Source organism: Antechinus flavipes, chromosome 2 (assembly GCF_016432865.1).
Source record: "Antechinus flavipes isolate AdamAnt ecotype Samford, QLD, Australia chromosome 2, AdamAnt_v2, whole genome shotgun sequence".
Classification (NCBI taxonomy): domain Eukaryota; kingdom Metazoa; phylum Chordata; class Mammalia; order Dasyuromorphia; family Dasyuridae; genus Antechinus; species Antechinus flavipes.
In genome coordinates, this window is record NC_067399.1 from 593,539,081 (window position 1) to 593,559,131 (window position 20,051).

Below are 20,051 nucleotides of genomic sequence, written 5' to 3' on the forward strand. Positions count from 1 at the left end.
AATACCTTTTACTCCTGATTCAACTAAAGTTATATTACACTAAACCCATAACAGGATTTTGTAATTGAGGAATTGGGAACTTTTTTATTCTGCCCCCTGATTTTGATGAATACATCTAATGGTCTAAATTGTTTAAGTGTAGAGACAAGAGAAGCCTATTACATGGCATTCATATAATTGTATGTAAATGTTTCATCTTTATTCAGTCAATCTCAAGGACAAATAAGTTTTTTCCTACTGAATTCATTAATTAATTCATATTTCAGCCTAACACTCACCCCTCACATTCCTTCTCTCAGCTTCTCCTTTTCTTCTCTCTTCCTTCTCTCTTTCCTTTCTCCACTCCCACCCATGTACATGAGACTCTATTGAATTACAATATAATTTTAGGAAATTAAATGAAATAGGTTCTTGGGAGAAAGGGTCTTTTTCCTTTTTGTTTCTCTTCTTCTGTTTAAAAATAGAATCCAATAAAAAGAAAGAGAAAAAAGATATTAAATAACTGATGATTTATTGAACTCACTGAACATTATCAAAGTAGAATGAAATTGTTTCACACTAAATTAAATCACTGGTCCCAACAGTAAATTTTTGTCCAATCCAAAAACAACCACTATTTTAAACAGGAATTAAAATGTGTTCATAAGGATTTAAAAAAACCTCTACCCCACTTCAAAGAAAGACATTTGGTATGTCTTTCTTTATGCTCTGAGTTTCATAAATGTGTTGGAAATACTGGGCTCCTTTTTATTTTGCACTCTCACAGTATGTGCCAGTTTGAATATTATGTTTTTATCTACAAAAGAAAAAAACCAACAATCCATATACACATACACAGTCAGCTAGGCATTGCAATGGACAGAGTGCCTGAAGTAAAAAAAAGATTCATCTTCCTGAGTCCAAATCTGGTCTCAGAAACTTATTAACTGTGTGACACTGGGCAAGTCACTTAGCCCTGTTTGCCTCAGTTCCTCATCTGTAAAATGAGCTGGAGAAGTCTATGATAAGCCACTCTAAAAACTTTGCCAAGAAAAACACCCCAAATTAAAATAACTAAACCATAAAAACACATGCACAAGGACAAGACTGTTTGAGTAGCAGATTCATTTGCAAAAACACTTTTCCCTCCTCCCATGATTTCCTAACTTATATCATATAAATCACACATTGATAGAAAAGACAAACTTAATGCCAAAAACATTTAGTTAATTGTTTGCTTGAACCTCAAGAGAATTTAGGTTGTGTCTGTCTTTGTATTTGTGTTTAAATTTTATGGGCATCTAGGAAATACACATTTGGATTATGTAGATAGGCAGGCTCTAGAATTGTTTAAAAAAAAAAAGATCTTTATGACATGTAAGTTATCCTTGTGGGGACCGTATGGAATTATTTCCTAAAGTAACCACCTACCCATCCCCACATAATAAACATAAACTTAAAAAAAAAAGCATTTAAAAATACTTTTCCTCCTTTGGAGACTATAGAATTCTTCCAAAGGGTTTTGGTCAATTTGCCTTAAAGGTACATATCCAGGAAAAAAACCTTATTTATCTATCCAATAGTGTAAGGATGATGACAAGGGTGATAATCTGTCGTTTTTTTTTCCCTTGGAAGGAGGGAGGGAAGGGTAGGAAAGATAGAAACCTAAGGTGGAACTCCTGCCTGTTGGGCCAGGGTACAAGCAAATAAACATAGGCCTCTTTTAGTCAATAGTATTTAACATTCTCTATCCAATATACATTTTTAGGATTTAATTTAATTTATTTTATTATTTTTAATTTAATTTGATTTTTAAAATTTTTTCTTAATTTCAATATAATTTTAATTTAGGAGTTAATTCCTAAGAGTCAAACAATTTATTTTGAACAACTCTCTTTTTAACTCTTCAAATTATTTACCACCTCCTACTTCGCTTTGTAGTTATTTGTGTAGAGGTCTTATTTTCCCTTTGAAGTCATAAGCTCTTTCAAATTAGGAATTTCCAGTATATAATACAATATTATATACATACACTCATCTAAAGTTTGAGGAACAAGTTGATCTTATATTCTCACCCTCCCCTCCCCTTTTCCCAATCCTCCATAAGAGAAAATAGTTTGCAAAATACTGCTTCGGTTAAACTATCTTAATTTTAAACAAGTAACAAAATATTTCCTTTGATCCAATAGAAGAATTGGAAATCACTTTGTGTCTATTAATCAAAACCACAGAAAATTCCTTTGTCACCAAAGCAGCTTATCACATACTTTTAAACTGGGGCTTATAGGACTGAAATGATTTACTTGAAGCTTTGCAAGGGATTGGAAAGAACTACAGAAGACAGAGTAGTCAGCTTCCATTTTACTTTCTAATTCCACATGTGATAACCCCACGAAGGAGCAGAGACAAGACCCTGCTCTAAGCTTCTTGTTTGTAATTAAACATATAGGGCTATAACATCAACAGGATGCCAACTCACTCTTGCAATTTTTAAATAAAAAAAAGGAAGAGACAATATACCTATTCTTTTCACTTAGATGAAATTGACTGAATGTCTAAGGCTCAAGAAATGGTCTTTTTATGGGGTGACAAATAAAGACTCTTTAACTCAGTAAAAACTGAATAGATTGAGCATAACTTTCCAAATTTATCCAAGTTCACATTTTGGTTGCTATGGCAATCACTCCTGCTTTCTCAGTAGTTGTATCCAGCACACTCAAAAATCCAAAACTGTGGTGCTTTTCTAAGGAGAACTTTAATAATTCTCTTACCCTTACATTATAACAGTTCAGTCTATCTCATTCTTACTTTGTTGCTCTGAAAATAAATATTTTTCACAGAAAGAAAACCTTTCACAAAGAAAACCTTCAACAAGTTAACATTTTACAACTAGGTGGTAGATAGAAAAAATTTGGTCATCACCAAAATAGAGTTTCTCAAAAGTAAATTAATTGCCAGTCTCTTTACAGCTAAAGATTCCTGTATCAATACCCTTTCAATAACAAAAATATAAGCTAACTTTGTGGAAAATAATATGAATTCATGGAGAACAAGGCTAGACAGAACTATGAGGATACTTACTGCTGGAGCTTGAGACTTCTTTATGGCTGGAAGACATTGGCTGAGCACAGAGCTGACAAAGACAGTCCCTTCCATTGAAGGTAACTCGGTCTCCAGGTGGAAATGGGCGTCTGGAAACAGAAAGACATTGTAGTCAAGGTTATTCCACAGATTCAAGTCTTTCCCCTTATTCGTTCAGTTTGCTGCCCTCTGGGGCAAAATAATATCTTAGAGGAACACCAGCCAAAATGCTTGAAATGCAGTCTTGATCAAGCCAGCCAATTGGAACAAATCCAATTACTAAATGCACCTCGTTTAAGAGAGAAAAGAGGTTATAGAAGCTGATACTTTCATTTAAAAAAAGATCATCTAAATAGTAAAATCAAGAAAATATTACTTCCTCTTTATATTTTGAGTGATATCTCAGTGTTTCTCTGAACGACATGTGACAGGAAATTTTCAACTGGTAGGTCTTTCAAGAATAAGGGATTTAGAATACCATGAATTCTTGCTAAATACTTTAGGCTTCTCCCCAAGAGAGATGCTAGAAATTTAGGCATTAACTTCTTTAGAGAACTGGAACATCATTAGAAAATTAGGGATTAGAAAACTCCTTAACTGGAGCAGGAGTATCTCAGATGCCAGATAGTGTCAAAAAATATTTTTATGGTGTCGAGGATATTATTTGTTTAAAAATGGAGCACAAAGAATCAGAGTCACTATTAACAGATGTTATTTATTCAGTAAATTAGCTTCTTTCCAAAAGACAAATGTTGAAGGGTATCAGTGAAAATTCATTTTTCAGAATGGGTTCATGATTTAAACATTAAGGGTGACATTATAAGCAAATAAGAGAACAAGGTACAGTCTACCTCTTATATCTTCAGAGAAGGAAGGAGTTTATGGCCAAAGAAAAACTAGAGAATATTATAAAATGCAAAATGGATAATTTTGATTATATTAAATTAAAAAGGTTTTGTACAAACAAAATTAATGCAGACACATTTAGAAGGAAAGCAGAAAACGAGGGGAATTTTTTTTTTTTAATATCCAAGGGTTCTGATAAAGGCCTTATTTCTAAACTATATAGAGAATTGACACATATTTATAAGAATACAAGCCATTCTCCAATTGATAAATGGTCAAAGGATATGAACAGACAATTTTCAGATGAAATTAAAGCCATTTCTAATCATATGAAAAAATGATCTAAATCAATGATAATTACAGAAATGCAAATTAAGATAACTCTAAGGTACTACTACACATCTCTCAGATTGGCTAAGATGACAGGAAAAGATAATGATAAATGTTGGAGAGGATGTGCGAAAACTAGGACACTAATATATTGTTGACAGAGTTGTGAATTGATCCAATCATTCTGGAGAGCTTATACCCAAAGAGCTACCCTTTGATCCAGCAGTGTCTCCACTGAGTCTGTATTCCAAAAAAATCTTAAAAAGGGAAAAGAACCCACATGTGCAAAAGTAATTTGGGCAGCCCTTTTTGTAGTGGCAAAGAATTAAAACTGAATGGATGTCTATTAGTTGGAAAATGGCTGAATAAGTTATGGTATATGAATATAATGAAGTATTATTGTTCTATAAGAAACAATCAGCAGTATGATTTCAGAAAGACCTGAAGAGACTTACATAAAATAATGCTAAGTGAAGTGAGTAGAGCCAAGAGAACATAGTACATAGCAACAGTAAGATTATGTAATGATCAACTCTGATAGACATGGGTCTTTTTAACAATGAGGTGATTCAGGCCAAATCCAAAAGAGTCACCTACATCCAGAAAAAAGGACTATGGAGATTGAATATAGATCACAACGTACTATTTTCACCTTTTATCTTTTTCTTTGCTTCCCCCCCTCTCTTTTTTCCCTTTTTGATCTGATTTTTTCATGTGTCACATGATAAATGTGGAAATATATATAGAAAAAAATACTAAAAGTTAATTCCAGAAATATTCCATTAATACTCTATCAGGCAATGTTGAGATTAGTTACTTTGTCCATTTCTAATGGACATGATGATGATGAGGATGATGATGATTTTGCTAGTTGGATTTTGTAGTCACATATTTCAAAACTTCAGTTGAACTGAGCTAGTAACATATGAATGAATGAAGTATTTACTAATTGCATACTATGCAAAGCATTGTACTAAGTGCTAGGGATACAAATATAAGACATTCTCTACTCTCAAGGAGTTGACATTCTAATAAATGTCTATATTCCTTAAAAAATTTTTCATGTTTACCAATATTCAAAGCTGCAATTTATTTTACAAATTTTCAATCTCATGTCAGTTGCCTTATGTATTTCTTTTTTTAAATTTTTTATTATAGTTTTTTATATACAAAACATATGGGTAATTTTTCCACATTGACTCTTGCAAAAACTTCTGTTTCAACTTCTCCCCTCCTTTCCTCCACCTCCTCCTCTAGATGTCATATATTCCCATATATGTTATATATGTTAAAGTATATGTTAAATACAATATATGTATACAAAGATACTTTTCAACATTTACCCTTGCAAAACTTTGTATTCCAAATTTTTCTTTCTCCCTTCCCTTACCCCATCCTTCTTAGACAGCAAGTAATTCAATATATAACATGAATTTCTAAAGGCAATATTCTCTGTGTGATACTGTCATTTAGCAAATGGTTCTAAAACCTGCAAGACACACATCAGCACAAGTCTTAGAATAAACTACAATTAAACCAACATATAGCCTGAATTCTTATCATTAAGATAAGTATTTACTTAGATCCCAAAAAGATCTTAAATTTGCATGTGCACTTACATGTGCAAAAATGTTTATGGCAGTCCTTTTTGTAGTAACTAGAAACTGGAAACTGAGTGGATGCCCATCAGTTGGAGAATGGCTAAATAAGTTATGGTACAAGAATGCTATGGAATATTATTATTCTATAAGAAACAATAAGGAGAATGATTTTAGAGAGGCCTGGAGATAGTTACATGAACTGATGCTAAGTGAAATGAGCAGGACCAGAAGATCATTGTATACAGCAATAGCAAGATTATATGATAATCAGTTCTAATGGATGTGGCTCTTCTGAACAATGAGATGATTCAGGCCAGTTTCAAAGACCTTGTGATGATGAGAGCCATCTACACCTAGAGAGAGGACTGTGGGAACTCATTGTGAACCACAATATAATATTTTCATTTCTTTCGCTGTTGTTTGCTTGAATTTTATTTTCTTTCTCATTTTTTCCTTTTTTATCTGATTCTTCTTGTACAGCAAGATAATTGTATAAATATGTATGCCTATATTGGATTTACATATTTTTTAAAACTATGTTTAACATATATTGGATTACCTGCCATCTAGAAGAGGGGGTAGAGGGAAGGAGAAAAATTGGAACAAAATTTCGCAAGGTTCAATGGTAAAAAATTATCCTTGCATATGTTTTAAAAATAAAAAGCATCAATAAAAAATGAAAAAAAAGATATGCATTTACTTTTATAAATGTTCTTTTTTAAAATTTTTAAAAAATAATTATAACTTTTTATTGACAGAACCCATGCCTGGGTAATTTTTTACAACATTATCCCTTGCACTCACTTCTGTTCTGACTTTTCCCCTCCCTCCTTCCACCCCCTCCCCCAGATGGCAAGCAGTTCTATACATGTTAAATATGTCACAGTATATCCTAGATACAATATATGTGTGCAGAACCAAACAGTTCTCTTGTTGCACAGGGAGAATGGGATTCAGAAGGTAAAAATAACCCGGGAAGAAAAACAAAAATGCAAACAGTTTACATTCATTTCCCAGTGTTCTTTCTTTGAGTGTAGCTGCTTCTGTCCATCATTGATCAATTGAAACTGAGTTAGATCTTCTCTTTGTTGAAGAAATCCACTTCCATCAGAATACATCCTCATACAGTATCGTTGCTGAAGTATATAATGATCTCCTAGTCCTGCTCATTTCACTTAGCATCAGTTCATGTAAGTCTCTCCAAGCCTCTCTGTATTCATCCTGCTGGTCATTTCTTACAGAACAATAATATTCCATAACATTCATATACCACAATTTACCCAACCATTCTCCAATTGATGGGCATCCATTCATTTTCCAGTTTCTAGCCACTACAAACAGGGCTGCCACAAACATTTTGGCACATATAGGTCCCTTTCCCTTCTTTAGTATCTCTTTGGGGTATAAGCCCAGTAGTAGCACTGCTGGATCAAAGGGGATGCACAGTTTGATAACTTTTTGGGCATAATTACAGATTGCTCTCCAGAATGGTTGAATTCATTCACAACTCCACCAACAATGCATCAGTGTCCCAGTTTTCCCGCAACCCCTCCAACATTCATCATTATTTTTTCCTGTCATCTTAGCCAATCTGACAAGTGTGTAGTGGTATCTCAGAATTTCATTTCTCTGATCAACAGTGATTTGGAACACTCTTTCATATGAGTGGAAATAGTTTCAATTTCATTATCTAAAAATTGTCTGTTCATATCCTTTAACCTAAATGTTCTTTTTTCTTCCAGTTGCTTCTGGTTTCAATCTCTGTTCAAGCACGATAGTTGTTGATGTTTATTGATAATTAGCTGTAATCTATCTGTAAATCAAGAAGTAAATTTGGAGTAGTAAAATTACTCTTATGTTTGGTTACTATCATGCACCTGTGCATTGAGGAAAATTCCAAAGCAACTATCAAATCAAAGGTAGCCCAAGCTACAGACAAATATTACTAATGTTGGTTCACAGCAGAATAGACATTAAGATAAGTAAAAGCCCAACTTTGTCCAATTCTTGTACTAGATAAATGTAGAATCAATCTTGTCTGGAAGGAATTTCTAGTGATACCTATAGGAAGAACATCTAGGAACTAAAGAATCATTCTCTTTAATACCTCACCCCTATCTCCTTTCAGTTAATATTTATAATGAAGAATATAGGCTCAATATATTCCTGCCCCACTCAAACCCAAATTTTTAGATTCTGTCTATACATGTCTCTGTTATATTTACAAATAAAGTCAAAGGGTTTTAATTATGCTCTGTAGAAAACCAATGAAAGCAAAATGGAATTTAGTTCTTAAGATGTAGAGAATTCTCTTCATTCACTTAATAAAATGGAATTTCACAGAGTCTATCTTATAAAACAATAGAGATAGAATTAATTCTTCAACAAAAATATTTATTAAACATGAGCTAGGTTCTGAGGATACAAATAAGAGTGAAACAATTCTTACTCCCAAAGATCTCATGTTCTAATAGAGATATCAGAGGTCATTTTGCCCAAACCAATAGCTTTTTAGATATAAGAAACTGAGTTCACAAAGTCTTAGTTTGATGCTTCATCTTTGTGCAAAGGTAACCATGGGTTCCTGGGGGATATGGTAGCAGAACATGAATTCTGGGAGGTTCTATTAAGTTGGAAGAGCTATTAGCATGGTTTCAGTAACATATTAAGTCTACGTCTAAATACCAATCTAGTAAAGTCTGCAAAGGTTCATTACTGCAGTTGGCTACAAGTTACAAAAATCTTTGATTATGAAAACTTAGGAAATAAAGACATTTTATGTTTTAAAATATCCTTTTGGTCTGTGTAACCTGTGTGTACTTCTGGATTGATAGTGGTGTGAATTTTGTAGAGGGATAAGAAATTGTTAAGAATTGCATAACTTTTAGATAATCAATGAACAATTCAGCTGCTAGTATTGAAATGTTAAGTTTGTTCAATGATTATAGCTTTGGAAGAACTAAACTATATTAATATTGAAATTTTAACGTATAAACAAATCCAGAAGATAAAATTAAGTTTTAATTAAATAGGAAGGGTCACAGTTTGTTTGTTTTTTTAATAGAGGTTAAGAAAGGATTTGGAAGAATTGGCTTCCAATTCAATAAGAAGTATCATTTCATTGTGCAGATGACCATTTTGTTTTACAATATTTACAATGAATACAAACAAAAGATCACAATGAAAATAATTAACTTGTGTTAATATCTATTGCAGATGATGAAAAAGTAAAGAAATTTTGTGAACAATTCTTCTTGATTCACCAAACTAAATCCAATCAAAAGACAGGTGGAGCATGATGGCAGCTGAGGTTACACCCAGAGAGTCTTTAGAAGGTCAGGACTCTGATGTGATCAACCAACAGAAAAGCAACCAGGATTACAGTTGGGGAGAATACAGGCCTTTTAAACCAACAGGGCAGTACAAACAGCTCCAATGTAATTGCCAGATGATGAGGAGAAATCCCAAAGTGATAAATAGAAGGGAATTAGATAAGTTAAATGTCTAGGAGAGAGGGTTTGCTTGTATTTCTAGATGGAGAAGGAATTAGATAGGTGCCAACAAGCCGTATTTGCCTTGTCCATCAGAGAAACAGAAAAAGAGAAAAGCCCCCAAATAAAGGAGATTTAAGAAACATCTGACACTGAAAGAGCATGGCTGACAATGAGACTGTTAAAAGAACTTTAAAATCTTGAGGAATCACAAGATGAAACTGTTGCAAGGACTTAAAAACCAGCAGGAATCGTTGGATTCCTTGAGATGAAAAATTGTTGATGAGACTATTGCAGTACTTCAAAGCTTGCAGGAATTATTGGATTCCTGGCATGTGAACTAATGGACAATGGATTCCTTTTGGACTATTTCTAGGACTTAGGATATGTATAAATTCTTCATGTTGATTCATGTTATTTGTTACATCACTTCTAGCCTGTGTTATATTGCTATGTGCTTATGTAATCATGTGTAATGCCTCCCATATTGATGGATTTATGTGTATATTGATAGTGACTAAAAAAAAATCAGTTTTTATTAATGTCTTTTGCTTTATATCATCATAATTAAACACAACAGGAATAAAATAAGGACATGTGTACTCACTAAAAGTATTCCTCACTATCATAGAGGATGTCTTATACTCAAAGGGATCTGTAATTTTATTGAATGTATGGCCCCTTCATCAATACAGAGTACAAATCATCCATGATTGCCTATCTTATGTGATTCTTGTCCATACACTCCCATAAATCTACTATAAGAAGAACTTCCTCATTTTCTTCTGATATCTAGATAACATTAGAGGAAGACTCCAATTACTAAAGGTAAATGTAAGATGAAGAGGTAAAGAAGAAGGAGAAGGGGAGTGAAGATGAGGGAAGGGGAGAAATAAAGACTGGGAAAAAGATGGAGTAGTAGAGAAAAAGAAAGATGGATAGAAAGGGGAAAGTAAGAAGGGGAGGAGGAGGGAAAGGGATAAAAGGAGAAGATGACAGATAGATGGGGTATAAAAAAGAGGGAAGTGAGGGAAGGGACAGAGGAAGAATGTTATTAACAAGAAAATCTGTCCAATGTCATTTCTACTGCATTGCACAGCTTTCCCCCTGCTGCTGATTTGCTATAGGTAGCTGACCAGTTACTACTTACTTGCAAATTGTACAGGCAAAGCAGTTAGGGTGATAGGTCTTCCCAAGAGCTGTCACCACCTCTCCCTCCACAAATTCCCCGCAGCCATTACAGCGTGTTCCATACATTCGTTGGTAATCCAGGGTGCAGAGATATTCTCCGTTCTTTATGAAGAAGCCTCCTTGAGCCAGGTCACAGCCACATACTGGAGAAATACAAACATGTTCACAATTGGTTAGAGAAATTCATTCATTGGAAGAAAAATAAGTCTTCAAATCAGGCTGATTGACTTCAGATTTTTTTTTTTTTTTTTTTTTGGTTTGGGGGTAGAGTAAAGGGAGAGAAATGTAAAGTTATTGCAGAGAACTATTTATTACTTATGTTCTTCTTTCTCTCTTTCTTGTCCTTCCTTGGGGAATATGGAAAGTCTCATACAAGTGAAATTTACTAGATAAGCTTCAGATTCCTCTACAGTGTGTCATCCACAAATGCAACAGAACAGTCTTTAATGAGAAGAGAGAACAGGATAAGAGCAAATTAAATTAGAACAATAATGTCTCAGGAAGAAATGTTTCAGGAAACATGTCTACTACTTGCCCATATAACTGCATGATTGTGGCCAACACTACTGAGGCAATTAATCAGTTTCCCTAGATACCAAAATAAGATGTTTCATGGCAACCTAACTCCTCAAATTTCCTCACAAGCTTGAAATACTTTCCCATGATAATGAATAATGACAGAGTATACAAGGAGAGATACAAATAATGTTAGTTCAGTAGAAAGAACTCAAGATCTGACAGTTGGAAGAACTGAGTTCTAGGTCTAGCTCTGGGTATTAATTAGCAATATGCTCTTGAACACGGAAGGACAGAGTTGTTTTAAATGTTCTCTAGGATTTGTTCTAAGTCCAACATTCTATGATTAGGTTAGAAGACAAAGAGGAGGGGAAATATTTAATAATAATAATTTCACAATCGTATAATGCTTCAAGGATTACATACTATTTTCACCATAACATCCCTGGAAGGTAAGAATGATAGTTCCCATTTTACAAATAAGGAAACTGAGGCTCTGAGAGTTTAAGGGTCTAGTTTAAGATAACACAGATAATAAAAATTCTTCCCTCCAACCATCTCTACTTCTTTCCTATTACAAAATTGGATTCTGCTCCTAGAACCACCCCAGATTTTGAAAGAGCAATCTTAGCCTTATCTTTCCTGCATGTCAGCCCCAGGACTCCAATGTACTTCCCAGTTATCTCCATTCCATGCTGTCTCCACCCAGTACATCATATTCACCTCCTTCGCACTGGAAAATTGGACTGTGCTACTGGAATCACTTTGGGCTTTGATAGGTTAGTCTTAGTCTTATCTTTTTTGGATCCAGGTCTCTAAAGCATTTCTCCAATCATCTTCATGCCATGATCCCATGGCATCATCTCTACCTACTTTTCATTTTTTTAAAAATTTAATTTAATTTTTTATTTTCCCCCTACTTTTCTACTGAAAATATACCACTCCTCAAACCCCTCTGGATTCCAAAAGGACAGCTTTGGCTTATCTTGCCTAGATCCAGTGCTCTACAACATTTAAAAACTATCTCCCCTACTCTATTTCCACCATTACTGCTTTAGCTCCCCTTCCAGATTGTCTTTATGTGTTGCCTTCCCCTATTAGAATGTAATTTCCTTGAGGGCAGAGTCGATGTCCTACTTGATTATATATGTATCCCCAGCTCTCAGAACAGAATCTAGTACATAGTAAGCACTTAATAAATGATTCATCTACTTAACTATCTAAAAGTCTGAGTCAGGATTTCATCCTTGCTTCCTGATTCCAATTCCAATATCCTTTCCCAGATTCTAAGCCATTTCTTTCCATTTAAGACTGCTATTTGTCATTCAACATACACAACAAATCACTACAGGCACTAAGTTTGGATTTATGTTTCTCTTTTATGGCTAAGAAATTCTGTATTCTAAGGGACAAAGCTAATGAGCTGATCAGGGGAGCCAAATGCATACATATGGCCAAGTTGTTCATGCAAGAACAGATCATGACAACTTTGTCTATGAATAAGAAGGCAAATGAACCACCAGAAAGGAGGCTTCTTCCCTGCAAATATCCTTAACAGCAAATTAGTATTGACATTCTTCAGTTTACACTACTATCAAATTCTTGTGATCATACCTCTTACTCCAGAATCTTCCTTTATAAAACATCTGCCACTTCTCTGCTGAGGGAAGGAAGTCTACTAATATTCTTTGGGAAGATAAGATTATATAGGACTATCAGAGGTTTTGACCTTTTCACTTTCAGTCAAAAATATTCTGCAAGTCAGTTAGGGGCTTTGGGCTGAATATCTATTGTTGCTTTTTCATAGTATTGGCAAGGGGTTGTGGGTGATGTCAGCTACAGGTGGCAGAGGTTTTTGGTTTGTTTTTTTTCAATAACCAGATTGTTTTCCCTAGGACTTCTTTGGAATTGTGCCACATTCTTTGACTGTATGTTCAACCAAATGACTAATGAATCTAGATAACAAGCATTGACTATAGGACTTTTTTAATGAACATGATGTCTACATTCTCAGTTGGAGGCCTCTCTTAATTGGAAGCTAATTTTTATACTAAATTCAACTAGCAACAGCTTATTGCCAATCTTTCTCTGAAGACACAGCAAAATTGGAAGCAGCTTTTCTGAAACTTCAGCTAAAATAACCCAAGGACAGGCCAGAAATGACATCTATGAAAAGAAAACTCCAATTACCTTACCTAAGAAATTAGTTATTTCAAAAACAGCTAATGCAACTCATTCCTTCCTTCCCACCACGACAAAACTCCTCACTTACCATTCCTCTCCAGGCCTACATCATTCTATTATTTATTCTTAAATATGCTGGTCTCAGTGTGATCTTCTACTTTTAAATCATATTCACCATTTCAGATATCCACTTAGTTGTCAGATCCAATCATTTCAACCTCCATAATATCTCTCCTATACTTCTTTCAACTCATTCTACAATCATCTTTGTTCTGGTTCTTACCACCTCTTAATTAGACTTGGGCATCAGCCTCCTAGTCTCTCTAATTCAAGACTTTTCCTACTCTAATCTGTCCTTTCCTCAGCTGCTTGCATTCCTAAAATGCAAATTTGACCACATCATCCTTACCCGATGAAAAATTTTCAGTGGTTTCATATTACTGGATCAAATATAAAGTTATTCATTTGGCATTTAAAAGTACTCATAATTTGGTACCTTCCAATCTTTCCAGTCTTCTTGTAATTCATCCATACATTGTTCCACTTACTTTTGCTGTTCCTTATACATGCTTCTCCCATCCATATCTTTCCATGGCTATTCCCAAGGCCTAGAATACTATCCTTCCTCATCTCTGTTTCTTAAGATTCCTAATTTCCTTCAAGAATCAATTCAAATCTTCTTCAGGAGGCCTTTATCATTTTTCAAGGCTGCTGCAGTTTTCACTTCTAAAGTTAACTTCCATCCACCTCATATGTATTTTGTTTTCTCTCCCATTAAAATGTAACATTGGGGCAGCGAAGTAGAACAGTGGATAGAGCACTGGCCCTGGAATCAGGAGGCTCTGAGTTCAAATTCAGTCTTGGACACTTGATACTAACTGTGTTATCCTGAGCAAGTGATTGTCTTTCCCTTCCCCATACAACCTCTTTAAGGAAAGAGATTATTTTCATCCTTCTTTGTGTCCCTTATGCTTATGTAACTGGTTTTCTATAGTAAGCAATGTACTAAGCTTTGAGACGCATAAAATACTATAGATTACATGTTCTGATGATTACATATTTATATGGAAGAAAAGTTCTCCTCCTTCCTCACCAGTTCAATAACTTATTACCTGTCACCTAGACTATTATAATAGTCCCTAAGTTTTTTCCTGATTCAGATTTTCTTCCTAATACATCCTCTCCACAGCTTCCAAAGGATTCTTTCCAAGAAACAGTTCTGTCCTTATCAGTCCCTTGCTCAAATACTTTCTATAACTCCCTACTGACTTTGTGGTCAACACAAATTTCTCTGACACTTTTCAAATTTCGCATATCTGGCTCCAGCCTTTCTATCCAGTCTTGTTTCATATTACTTTCCCTTGTGTAAGCTACATTTCATTTAAAGTGGCCCATCAATTCTCCAAAATCAACCTTTAAATAACCCACATCAATATATTTGCCAAAATCATCAACATCTTTGCAGTGAAGTCCTTCCTCAACCATCACCATCATTCAACACTCAGATCAATGCTTCTTCCTCTTTGATGCCTATATAGATAATTCCAGTTATTACTTGTATTTACTACACTACATGCTAGTAGGAATATGGCGACTAGAGGCAAATTGTTACAGTGGAAACAACTCTTGCTTTGGAAAAAGAGGGCCTAGATTTAAATTCCAGTTCCGCTCCTTAGTGCCTACATGACCAGAGTGTAGGGGTGAGGGTTGGTTTAATAAATTGCTCAAACTAATTCTGTTGATCAGGGAGGGTTATCTCTATTGAATCAATCAATCAAAGGCATGAAAATGGGTGGCAAAGGTCCTTGATCAATTTGGAAGGAATGAAAGTCATCAGACCAAATTAAATTAAATATTGCTATATATATATATATATAACAATATTATATATATATAACAATATTATATATATATATATATTAGTTTCTTGAGATTGTTTGAGGAGATACCTTCATGCTTTGTGGGACACAGATAAAATAGCAAAAGAAACAATCCCAAATGTTTAACAGTGGTTCCCAAAGTGTGATCTAGAGATTCCTGGAGATCTCTGAAACTTTTTCAAAGAGTCATAAAATTTAAAGTTAGTTTTTATTTCTAACATGGTAAATATCTATAAATACTACCCACATTGGAAAAAAACTCTCTGAACAGATCCTCAATAATTTTTAATAGTATAAAGATTATGAGAACAAAAGTTTGAGAACCACTGGCTTAGAACCTACATAGGATAAGTAGCCAACCACATTGCAGTCACATGATTTACTAGTCTGAGTGTGAGATGAATGAATAATTTAGCTATACAAATTTCAACTTTCTTGACTCCCATTTCCTCATGTGAAAAATCAAGGGGATGAACTAGAGGACCTAAGAGATACCTTTTACTTAGGGGTATTCTAGAGCAGACTACAATCAAAGAGGTATTTATTAAGTTTTCAATGTGAAGATTTATGTCCTGGAAATTTGGAAACAAATCAAGCATTGATTTATTGGGTTTGCTGATTATGTGGACCTGAGAAAATTATGAGAAAATGTTAATAGAGCAGAATAAATGTAAAAGTATATTGTAAGCAATTTTCTTTTTAGAAAGCTACTTAACATTACTATTTTAATCTGTAATAACATAATGCTCCATATTGTACTACCTCCTAACTCCAGTAGATCTTTGAGAGTAATAGTCTTGTTTTTGTATTTCAATATTACTTTTTATTTTCAATTCTTTTCTCACTTTGGTGTTTTAAAATTCTGTTGAAATAGGATAAAACCTCTCTTCATAATGATAACAGAACTATGAACATAGATTATTTAATTAAATGGCATTCTGTCTAAAAATTGGCAAGATTTCAAACTTTGATGATATAGACAATTGTGATTAAGCTTGTTTTGCTTTTACAAACTAATGTCAGGAAATATTTCTCCTGGTGATTCTCTGCCCGCTCCTTCCTTACCTAAAAAATTTGGCTACCTTAAAAATTCTGAAGCACATTCTCTTTATAGTAAAAGAAGCACTGGAACCTTTATCCACAGATCTGGTACCATCATAATTGGGAACTGCTTTCAAAACAAGGTACTAATAAGGATACATGATTAAAATAATCTAAATTAAAATACTAAATAATTTAGGAATCCTTGATATTTATTATTTCCTACTTTCTGCTTCTTCTAAACACTACTATAATGTTTTTCTTACAAATATGGGTTTTTTAATATAAAAGTAATTTCTCCATTTACATTCTCTTAAAGGTCACTTGATAAGATAATCTTATAATGGTAGCATCAACATTATTATTATGACTCTTAATTGCTAAATTACTAACTAATTCTGGCCCTCTGAGATTTTATTTGGCATATTCCTTAATAACAAAGATATGGTACTTTGGAAAATTTAACTTGTTTTTAAAGTTACTTATATGCAATGAAGAAACTTTTATATTTTGACTAGATTTTACAATTTTTGGCTTGTTGAATTAAATAAAATACCTAAAATAATTACACTTTTACAAAAAAAAATGTTTTTTTATTTGGTTTCTTGATTTTTTTAAAATGATGACCAATCCTTTGATAAACATTTATGTGCCCCAACTATCTCACATAATTCATTTTTCTTCTGTATTCCTTATAGTATTGTAGCTGATCCAGTTGTTCTATAGTAATTTTTATTAGAACCAGATTAGAACTTAATAGAATCCAAATAGTTTTCTTCTCTTAACTTCTTGTTGCTTGATTTCTCCACTAATTATTAATTATTTCCTTCTCTCTGGTGTTTTTTATTTGGTGTGTGTGTGTGTGTGTGTGTGTGTGTGTGTAACCTGGCTCTTTTCCATTTTCTCATTATACCATCCTAGAATCTTTGGTTAAACATTAAACACATAATAAAATAAGCATGCCCTAACCCTATGTTAATCTATAGGCAAAATATGGAGTTTGGCCATTTGGTAGAGAGTAAACAATAATGAGGACTTGGTCATACCCCACTGTCCAAAGACTTGAGAATCTAACAGTCCTGAAACATAGTATATAAGTAATAAATGCCTGTCGATTTTTTAATGAGCATATTGAAACTAAAAAGACATGGAATTTTAAAGAGAAAGGCAGAAAGAGTTGTAGACATGCCCCTGGGATGGACTGTCATCAACTGAAAACTCCTCCCTAGAAAGTCTCTAATGGCAATGAGAAAAACATGGGTGCAGTTGATCTCTTTTGGCCAACAACTCCTGCTTTGGTGGAGCGAGATATTACTCTCTCAACAACTATGAAGGCCACACCTGGAATACTCAGGAAAAACATACATACACACACAAACTGGGGCACTACTTGCTTATTTCTATAAATAAAAGTAAAAATAAAACAAATCCTAGATGCCAGTAACTACTGGGACATTGTATTTGATGCAATAACAGCAAAAACCTATCAGATAATCTGGTGAATGCTTTATTGCAGAAGGCAGCCCATGTCTCTAGGCCTGACTAATTAGTAACAGGCATACCTCCAAAAAACAAACTCAGCAGTGAAAGATGGGTGTGGGGAGTGGGAGGTGGGGCACCTAGGAGATAGGCCTCAGTATAACTGAGAATAAGACTGGGAGTAACAGAGATGAAATATGATAATGAAGGGTTAAAGTAGGAATTCACGTTGGAGATATAATGGCAGTTCAGCAGTCACCTTCCGATAACTTCTTGCCAATAATGACTGATCAAAAGAAGGCCCATATAAGACAACATCAGAATGTTTTATGAAACTAGTGATGTTTAGACTAGGATTCTTAGTCATGGAGGAGTCAAAACCAGTATCTACTATCTTGGAACAGGTTAATTATCCATTAAAACCAGGTAGTCTAGTATATACTATGGTCTTGGATAGCCATGTCCTCATGTGAGCCAGTTTAACTTTCTGGAGTTTGCCTTCTTTAAGGGTTGGACCCATGTGTTTTTTCCTGTCTGGGGACAGTAGGAATAATTCCAGGGCACAATCTAGTCTTCTCAGATCACAACAGGAACCAGCTTGTGATATCTGCACCCAAGTTGTGCTGACAGTATCTCTGTCACTCATAAAGCATTTATTAAACACTTATTAGGTATAAAGAATTGTGCTACTCACTGGGGATACAAAAGGCAAAAATGGTCCCTGTACTCAAATAGCTCTCATTCTAATGGAAGAGACAACAAGTAAATAAGCATATATATGAAGGGAAATGTTAACAGAGAAAGAACTAATAGAAGTATGTAAAGAATAGTTTTATTTACACACACACACACACACACACACACACACACACACACACACACTTGTGCCAAATAGTAGCCATTTCTAAGGCAGGATAGGGAAGGGAAGAAAAAAAGGGGGAAGAAAAAAAGGGGGAAAAAAGAAAGTAATACAATAAATTTATCATATATTTAAAAAGGAAACACAAAACTGAGAAAATGACAGTGTTTCTGATAAAGGCCTCATTTCTAAAATATATAAAGAACTATGTCAAATTTATAATACAAGTCATTCCCCAATTGATAAATAGTCAAAGGATATGCACAGACAATTTTCAGATGAAGAAATTAAAGCTACATATAGTCATATGAAAAATGCTCTAAATCACTATTGATTAGAGAAATGCAAATAAAAACAATTCTGAGGTACCACTTTATACCTCTCAGATTTGCTAAATGATAGGAAAAGATAATGATAAATGTTGGAGGGGATGTGAGAAAACTGGGACACTAATGCATTGTTTGTGGAGTTGTGAATTGATCTTACCATTCTGGAGAGCTTTGCCCAAAGGGCTATCAAATTGTGTATACCATTTGATCTAGCAGTGTCTCCACTGAGTCTGCTGATCATAAAAAAGACAAAAGGAACCACAAGTGCAAAAATATTTGTACCAACTCTTTTTGCGGTGCAAATTATGGAATACTGAGTAGATGCCCATCAGTTAGAATATGGCTAAATAAATTATGGCATCTGAAAGTAATGGAATATTATTGTTCTATAAAAAACGATGAACGGGCTGATTTAAAAAGCCCTGGGAAAAGTTACATGAACTAATGCTAAGTGAAACAAGTAAAACAAGGAATACATTGTACAAAGTAACAACAAAATTGTATGATGATCAACTATGACAGACTTGGTTCTTCTCAGTGATTCAGTGATTCAAGGTAACCCCAATAAACTTTGGATGATATCACTTTCAGAGAGAGAAATCTATGGAAACAATGTAAATGGAGACAGTATATAAAACCAAAAGAAAAAATTACTAGCACAATCCATCCAGAGACAGGAAAACTGTTGGTGAGGGGTCTCAAAGGCATTTTGTGAAGGTTGGTTATATAGTCCATTTAACCAAGATGGAAGAAAGGAATCAACTAAGGAAGGGAAGAGAATACGTATTTACATATCTACTATGTTTCAGGCACTATGTTAAATACTTTGTAATATTATCTCATTTGATTTTTACAGCAATCATGTACATTAAAATTGCTAAAAATGATTGATTATACACACACACACACACACACACAATTTCCCCAGCAATTTGAAAATTTGAATTATCTTATTTGAAATATCTTAGATACATTTGAAATGTATCTTAGTCTGTTTTTGGGTTTCAAGAAACAGAAATAGTCACCATCACCTTCGATATAACTATAGTTATTGGTTTCATATAAATACTAGCAGAATACTCATACAAAAAGAATATAAGGAAACAATTTCTTCTACTTCATCACCTTGCATGGGTCCTAGTCTAATCTCTTCTAATCCAGTAATTATGTATTAGGTACAGCTAAATTCAAGGTACTGACATAGTCTAGTACTAGGAAATGAAACAGCCCACTTAAGCAAAAAT

The 20,051-nt window shown here is 34.1% G+C and overlaps 1 protein-coding gene across 12 annotated transcripts in view; it reads right to left on the reverse strand.

The window, feature by feature from the left end:
- The window catches only part of ABLIM1 (actin binding LIM protein 1), a 297,172-nt gene that overhangs the window by 150,565 nt on the left and 126,556 nt on the right, over positions 1 to 20,051 (reverse strand). For all 12 annotated transcript variants that reach the window (XM_051981492.1, XM_051981491.1, XM_051981486.1 and 9 more), the window contains exons 3-4: positions 10,479 to 10,662; positions 3,061 to 3,170 (exon numbers count right to left, since the gene is read on the reverse strand). In XM_051981492.1, coding sequence (XP_051837452.1) covers positions 3,061 to 3,170; positions 10,479 to 10,662 — 294 coding nt within the window. The remainder of the gene's footprint in view (positions 1 to 3,060; positions 3,171 to 10,478; positions 10,663 to 20,051) is intronic.